General features: G+C 38.8%; 1 protein-coding gene across 1 annotated transcript; it reads left to right on the forward strand.

Moving 5' to 3' along the window:
* Positions 1 to 277: 277 nt before the first annotated feature.
* On the forward strand, positions 278 to 3114 carry SLC10A5 (solute carrier family 10 member 5). Its single transcript, XM_007185107.2, has one exon. It carries the CDS (start codon positions 1547 to 1549, stop codon positions 2861 to 2863), a length of 1317 nt encoding a protein of 438 aa, XP_007185169.2. The 5' UTR covers positions 278 to 1546; the 3' UTR covers positions 2864 to 3114.
* The last annotated feature ends 5430 nt before the right edge of the window (positions 3115 to 8544 follow it).

The following is an 8544-nucleotide window of genomic DNA, read 5'->3' on the forward strand; positions in this document are numbered from 1 at the left end:
TTTTATGATCTAAAATACTTAATGTGTAACTGTCATTGTTCCATTTGACACAGATTGTGTCATGATTACAGGAAGGATCTGCTGAAATGATTATATGATCAGAGACTACTAGATCTGTAGGCTCAGTAATAGATAACTGTAGTGGGGTTTTTTTGTTGTTGTTCTTTGTCTTTTTTTTTTTTTTTTCTGCTTAGCATCAGAAGCCCCTCCTCTTGTTTGGGAAACAGAAAGCGTTTGTGAATCTGTGGGTTGAAGTTCAAAAAGCTTGACTCTTTTCCTTATTCCTGGCAGCCAAGACAGGCATATGACCTAAGCTGGGTCAATTGAATATCCTTGCCCTAGCTGTGAGTAAGAATAGTGTTACTAGGAGGAATAAAAGATTAGAATTAGGGGCTTCCCTGGTGGCGCAGTGGTTGAGAATCTGCCTGCCAATGCAGGGCACACGGGTTCAAGCCCTGGTCTGGGTAGATCCCACATGCCGCGGAGCAACTGGGTCTGTGAGCCACGGCTACTGAGCCTGCGCATCTGGAGCCTGTGCTCCGCAACGAGAGGCTGCGACAGTGAGAGGCCCGCGCACCGCGATGAAGAGTGGCCCCCACTCGCCGCAACTAGAGAAAGCCCTCGCACAGAAACGAAGACCCAACACAGCCAAAAATAAATTAATAAATTAATTTAAAAAAAGATTAGTATTAGTCAGTGGGCTTCCATTGCCCCATTGTGTCAGGGTCCAAGTGTCCAGCAGCAGTGGTCCCTTAACCAGGCTGTACCTTTGGCCATGGATCTGGCTATGTGCGCTCCCTAGGTTGCCAAGCTGTCTGGTAACCATCCAGGAATTTCTACCTAAGGACACCACAAACAGTTTCAGTTTTTGCCTAACTGATATCATCACTGTTTAGAGCTATGGGAAAACCCTAACTAGCCTAAGGATGCTGCAAGGCCAATTTATGGGCTCTGCAGTTTCCTAAGTAATGATAAAGAGCCACCAAGACTAAGCTCCAGGAGGGAAGAGTCACCTAGCTTGATTACTGTGGTATACTCAGCTCCTAGCTCAGGGCCCTAGTACACAAGTTCAGTAAATTTTTATTTGATTTTGACCTGAATGAATAAAATAGTAACACCCACCTCTAGGCCTCCTCAACATCTATTTAAAATTTTTGGATCCTGTCTGCTTTTAGTGTAGATTTTCCTTAGGAAGGAACAGAACTCAAAAAAAGATGACACTAAGGTTTTAAAATCAAGTAAGTAGGAGGCTGTTTTTCCAGTGGCAGAAATGAGGAAGTCAGGCATAAAGATTAGGTTTCTGCTGTGATAAATTGAACCTTTTAAATGCTATGCCTTTTACATTTTGTAGCTGTAGGTTAAACCGGTTATGTCACTCATTTGATAGCTCTGTATTTGTTTGAAAAATACAAAAGTCCCTCCTACTGGACTTTGATCTAGCAGAAACAACTGTTACCTAACAACCTCAGACCGTCACTGGAACACCTTTACAAGAACGTTCTTTATTTAAATGGTTTTGCATATGTAATTTATTTAAGCCTTCAAAATGATTAGAAAACTTCTTATGGTCCTGCTTTTGTCGTCTGTGACTCTTGGAGAAGCAAGGAAATCGTTTCTCAGTTTTCTGAACATAGAAAAGACTGAAATACTATTTTTCACAAAGACTGAAGAAACTGTCGTTGTAAGGTCAAGTTACAGAGATAAACAGCCAAACTCCAGCTACCTCTTTGTGCAACTAGAAGATCCTAAAATGCTCCAAGTGGTGAATGTGACTAAGACCTTATCAGATGTTACCAACTTTACCATAAACCTGGTGACAGATGAAGACGGGGAGACAAATCTGACCATTCAATTGTGGGATTCTGAAGGTAGGCAAGAAAGACTCATTGAAGAAATAAAGAATGTCAAAGTCAGAGTGCTCAAACAAAGACAAGACAGTCTTTTCCAGGCATCAAACCTTATTGATAGAAATATCCTTATGCTTTTTCTACCAATGATACTGTTAAATAAATGTGCGTTTGGTTGTAAGATTGAATTACAGGTGTTTCAAACAATATGGAAGAGACCTTTGCCAATAATTCTTGGGGCAGTTATACAGTTTTTTCTTATGCCATTTTGTGGATTCCTTTTGACGCAGATTTTGGCATTGCCTGAGGCACAGGCTTTTGGATTTGTAATGACCTGTACATGCCCAGGAGGGGGTGGGGGCTATCTCTTTGCTCTGCTTCTAGAAGGAGATGTCACTTTGGCCATTTTGATGACTTGCACATCAACGTTACTGGCCCTGATAACGATGCCTGCCAATTCGTACATATATAGTAGGATGTTAGGGTTATCAGGTACTTTGCATATTCCTGTTTCTAAAATTATGTCAACACTCCTTTTCATACTTATACCTATATCAGTGGGAATAATCATCAAGCGTAGACTACCTGAAAAAGCAAACTTCCTGGAGAGGATCGTTAGACCTCTGAATTTTATTTTAATGTTTGTAGGGATTTATTTGACTTTCAGAATGGGATTAATGTTTCTAAAAACAGTGAACCTAGAAGTGCTTCTATTGGGTGTCTTAGTTCCTGCTTTGGGTTTGTCGTTTGGGTACTTTTTTGCTAAAATTTCTATGCTGCCTCTTCCTGTTTGTAAAACTGTTGCTATCGAAGGTGGGGTACTGAATAGTTTCTTAGCCCTTGCTGTTATTCAGCTTTCTTTTTCACAGTCCAATGCAGACTTGGCTTCTGTGGCTCCTTTCACAGTGGCCATGTGTTCTGGATGTGAAATTTTACTGATCCTTCTGTTCTACAAGGCTAAGAAAAGATGTATCCTTACCATAGAAAAGAAAAGAAAGAAAAATCCCCCGGTCTAACAGTTAAAGATTTACTGAATTTTCCTACTCTGAATGAGGTACTGTGGGAGATTCAAAGAATATCTGAAATGATGCCTGCTCTCAACTCACTTATGATCTGATTGAAAACTTGACATTAGGGGAGAAATATATACATACATATAATCATATGTGCTGAACACCCAATGAATAGTACAGACAGTTAAATGTACAGGAATTCAGAGGAAGGAGACTACTTTTCAACTGTGTTGGCTTGGAAATGTTCTATAGAGTTAGATTTTAATATAATACTTTATTATGGTGTCTTGAACAGGAAAGAGCAATAAAAAAAAAAAAAAAAATCCTCCTGTAGTGATGATGATATATCCCGAGTATTTATGGAAGGGCTGCCCTTCCGTAATAGGCATTTGGTAAATGCTCACACAGTGAATGAATATGTAAATTCCTCTTTGGAATCAATGTCTTAAACTAAATATAGCATTTCTGCTCTCAAAATTGTACTTCCTCCTGTCGTCCACGTCTCCCACTAAAGACATTACCATTTACCCTGAAACACAGGGTCATCTCTTCCCCCTCTTCTCCTTTCTTCCCTCTTCTTTCTTTCATTATAGTCAAACTATTTCCTACAGACAATTTCCTGTAATATCTTTTTATCAGTCTCCTCTCTATTCCCAGTACTACCACTTTTGTTCTGCCCTAGATTGCTGCTTCCCTAAACCTTTCTTACCTGGCTTTTGGCCTCTCTGGCCACTCTCCAAGCACTGGCAGATTAATCTTCCTAAAATCTAACTTTGATCATCTGCTTTCCCTGCTACAAACCTTTTTGCCTCTTGAATAAAGTCTATATTCCTTAGGGAGGCATTTTGTACGCTCTGCTCACTGACTTCACCCTAGCTTTCCAGTTTTATCTCCCCTCCCACTTCTTTACACGCAGTCTTTGCTCCAATCAACAGATAACTTGATAACTCATGACTCTGCCTTTGTTCACACTGTCCCTGCAACCTGAGGGGACCACGTCATCTCTGTCTAGATTTTGACCACTCTCACAGACCTGGCTCAAATACCACCCTTGCCATGAAGCTTTGACTAATCCCCCTTAGCTACTGGGAACTGAAATTTCCTCTAAATTCTCATCACAATTTTTTATGCTCATAGTACTTGCATTACAGCTATTTGTGTTCCTATCGTATCCTCCCTATTTTGCTATAAATCCTTGAACATGCAAATTATAAACAATATAATATGTAAACAATATAATAGAATATTAACAGTACAATATGTATGAACAGTATAATATAATAATATAAACAATAGAATATGATAATGCAAACAATATTCATTTTGATACTCCCCATAATATCTAGCATATTTCCTGTGTGCTTATTCAAATAAAGTGTTGAAGTACAGACTAGGGCCCAAATGAATAGTATGCTCGTTTTTACACCACTGTTGAGTTTTCAAAAGCAATTTTTAGTATCTAGTTCCAGTTTGCACTTCTCTCCAAAGAAAATAAGGGCATCAAGAAAGAGAACTATCACTCTAAATAATTCTGCTTCCCATATTTCCCAGGCCCTTAGTTGTAGGCAAATTACTTAACCATCCTGTAGTACCATTTCCTTATCTAAAAAATGGAGATAATAATGTAAACTCCATCAAATTGTCATAGGAATTAAATGAGATCTTATTGACAATGTACTTAGAACAGAGTACATGCTCAGCAAGTGTTAGCTGCTATAATTATTTTACCGGATTTTAAACTTTTGACCTTGATATTATCTACTGTTGGTTTGAAATACTAATCTGATAACTGCATAGAGCCTAAAACTTCGAACATTTTCCTATCAGTGTTATTCACCATCTTAATCATAGTATTAGGGAATTTTTGTTCAGTTTGCCAGCTGATAAGACAACCAAAGTTCTTTTTTTCTTATTTCACCAAATCCAGTATGTTAATACCAAGACTCATCAAAGCGCTGGTTTGGCATTGTGATGGATGGTTATTATTCACTTTATAAAATGATAATTGCCTACATGAAGTACTTTACTACTGACTCCTTTAAATGGAAATCTCCACTTAGGGGTTTAAAATATAATTAAGCTTGCATAAATTTGATTTATGTACATTTTCATGAACATATTTTACTGATTGGGAGACAAGAAACTGCCTTTCTAGTTGCTCTTTATCCTTAACTTTGTGGTCTCGAATAAGACACTTCTCTGCAGTTCAGTTTTCAAATCTGTAAAATGAAGAGATTCAACTGAGGTTTAAGATCTTGCTTAACTCCTAAACCTGTAATTCTGGCATAAAACTCTGGGACATTAACACCACGGGCAGGGCGATGGTTTCAGGTTGACAAGAATAACCACTCACAGCTGCTGCTTTCTACTTAAAGCAACAACCAAAATATGAGTTTCTTGAGGGCAGGGACCACATATTCTTTGAATTCCCTACAGTTTTTAACCAATACTTTTAATTGAGTTGGTGCTCATAAAACATTGAATTAATTAATCATTAATGTCTATGAAAGTCAATATCATATACTCTAGGGCCAGATTATGCCGGGGACTGCAGTTCCAGCTCTGTCACCAACTGGGTGACATTGGTCAAATTACTTAATCTCTCTATGCCTAAATTCATGTGGAAAGTGGGGATAGTGATAGTACCTACCTCATGGTATTGTTGTGAAGATTAAATGAGTTAGTATTAATAAGGTCCTCAGAATAATGCCTAACACTTAGTAAACTCTATAATTATTATAGTTACTCTCTGCATGTTTGATCTTGCACCTTAAAAGCAGATGAATGTGTACAAATGGAACTTGGAATATATCTTATTTATCTTATAGATGTATCATGGAAGATTGAGATTTTTATGTAGGAACATTTGTCTAATTTGGATGGGGATGAAGTTATTCAAGCTACTTATTTATTGTTTAAGAATGAGAGGCATAAAGCAGGCTAATTGCTTGAGTTCATACCAACCATTTGTCCAACAATAATCAGTATCAAGGCGCAAAGAACAAAAGTCTTTATTTGAAGTGTTAAGAATTGCAATTCAGGAGACACAGATTTGGGACTTCCCTCGCAGTCCAGTGGTTAAGACTCCGCACTGAAGGGGGCCTGGGTTCAATCCCTGGTCAGGAAATAAGATCCCACATGCCGTGCAGCACGGCCCCCCCCAAAAAAAATTATTTTAAAATTAAAAACAAAAATAGAGAGAGAGAGACAGGAGACACAGATTCGGGTAAAACTGAAAGAGTATTGCAGGGGAGAGAAAGAGTCAGGAGCTTATGCAGGCAAAAGCCACAAGATTGTTCAAAATTTATTACTGACCCTGATTCAAGAAGGGAAATATTTGTCCTTAAGGCTGTCATGAGTTATTTTAGGGTAAGGGTCCAATAAATATCTTGAGTTTCTGGAACATTGGGTAAGTGTTCTGGATGCATGTGTTAAGATAATAAGTGGTCAAAAGTTTCATTTGGTCTGAGACATGCGTAAGTCACACTTCCTCGATGGGCTCCTGGCTCCATTTTAGAGAGCTCTCTTAGCAATACCAACTCCATTTTGATTTTCCTTTCACACATTTTACACAGCCATGATTGATTAGACAAAAGATCCAGAGGTAGAGGGATAAGCCATTTAAAAAAAATAAACTTTCATTCCAACCTTTAACAGAGATGATTCTATGGTACCTTTTTTTCCAGAACTAAAAACTCTATCTCTAATTCCAGCCTATGTTATGTCAAAACGTGAAATCTTGTTAGGTATCCTGAAGATTCCACCCATAAGGAACCTGCATTTTGTGTTTATAAATTTTTGTCATTTTTAATCAAAGTCCACTAAATAATTAATTATTAATTAAGAAAGTCTTGGTATGTGGAATCTGCATTTTTTTTTTTTTTTTTAGTGAAGGGAGTTGCCATTTAAAAGAAGTCAGCTCCAGAGACTAAATAAAGTTAGCAAGATACCCAAGATTGCAGGGGAAGGAATCACCATGAAGGTTGCTCTTTATTATGCAAATACAAGGCACCTATCACTCATGTAGGTGATGACCAGAGCACTCTGTGGCTTGACAAAGGCCATCCTTCCCAGAACCCCTCCACGAATAGTCAGGTGTCTGGGGAGGTGTCAGGGGCATTGGATCTTGCCTCTCTTCCATTTTGAGGTTTAGCATAATTGGAACCTCTGTCATGGATGCAAGTCCGCTGGGAGGAAAGGATATCAAAGGCCCCCAAGAGGGAACTCCCCATTAGGGAAGTCTGGAATGGTGATCTGGTCACCACGCCAGGGAGCAGATTTTGTCCTGGTATAGAGCGTGGCTGAGGCTGGAACCTGACCCCTCCATAACCCCAAACCACCTTGGCACAGCAGACAGTCTTCGGGGTTGGGAACAACGGCTGCAGATGTGACTATAGCTTTAAAAATTGCCCTTTTGGGAAGCCAAGATCAATGCACCAGGTACCGAGGTCTCTGCAGCCATCTGAATCACTCACAGCACTGGACAAAAATCTTTTGGATTGTGTGGGACCAGTTTGCAACACTGCCAAAACCAGATCGGAGCGCTAGACCTCCCTGTGTACTAGAGGATTCTTCATTTCACTTTGTCAGGCATTTGAAAGCAGAACAACCTCCTTGGACTGAAAAATCCCTGAGTTACTTGAGGACAATTGTAAAGTAGCAGCTGAGGCTCCTAGAAAAAGATTGTACTTCTTGCTCATTAGAGGTAGGAAGCTTGAAATGGTTTTAATTTGAAGGAATGAGATATTCTATCTATCTTCACTTCGATTACACTGATTTTAGCAGCTTTGTTTATTTAAACAAGGCTTAAAGAGGACTCAAATGACATTTTTGCAAATGCCTGGAAAATTTTATTTGGTTAAAAACCAACACTTGTCACCACAGAGTTGGCAAGATTTTTATTTTAAGATGACTGACAATGAAGAACCAAAAAGCTAATTTCTAAAGTTTTAATTTTTTTTTTTTTAATCAGGAAAACAAAAGCATCATTTGCTAGACAAATTGAGGTGTTCAAATCAGATACTTACAGCAACACTCTTTAGAGGGAGACAAAATTCTGGCTTTTTGTGAGGTTTGAGAATTGGTCCCACACTTCATGTCATTCATCTTTGAGAATTCTCATTTGCAACACGTTGGTGACAATACCCTGTCTTCTGATCAAGCTAAGAGAAGCAATCACTGCAAATGCAAGAAGCCAAATAACCTGCTTCCCTGATACTGTTGTGGCTAGGACATCTTCTACCTGTGCACTGCCTTTTGCATTATAATAGTAAGACTATATGATGCCAGACCTGTAATTTCAAGAAGCGGAACTATTTTAAGGACCATAGACTAGTCCTTGTATTTCATGTGATGCAAGCTTATTGTACCATGTATTCCCTGAATATGGACTTTGGAGTCAGTGTGTTCTACTCTTTGCTCTTGCTGTGAGACTTGAGGATAAATAACTTCCCTGAGCCTCAGTTTCCTCGTCCATATGATGAAGCTGATCATATCTTCTCATGGAACTGTTGCAACATTTAAGTAAAATAATGCATATGAAAACAAAAGCGCCTGAAGCATGGTAAGTCCTCACTACATGGTTACCAAATAAATTATTGAGAATAGGGGCAGTTGGTTCTGGCCAATAGATGTCTGTCTACCTATCATAGGTTTACTATAGTGTATATTGTTGGGGAGGAAGA

The sequence above is a fragment of the Balaenoptera acutorostrata genome, chromosome 17 (assembly GCF_949987535.1).
Source record: "Balaenoptera acutorostrata chromosome 17, mBalAcu1.1, whole genome shotgun sequence".
NCBI classification, from domain to species: domain Eukaryota; kingdom Metazoa; phylum Chordata; class Mammalia; order Artiodactyla; family Balaenopteridae; genus Balaenoptera; species Balaenoptera acutorostrata.

Excerpts from the sequence above, each read along its gene's own strand:
- SLC10A5 (XM_007185107.2), top strand. The coding sequence starts at position 1,547 with ATGATTAGAAAACTTCTTATGGTCCTGCTTTTGTCGTCTGTGACTCTT.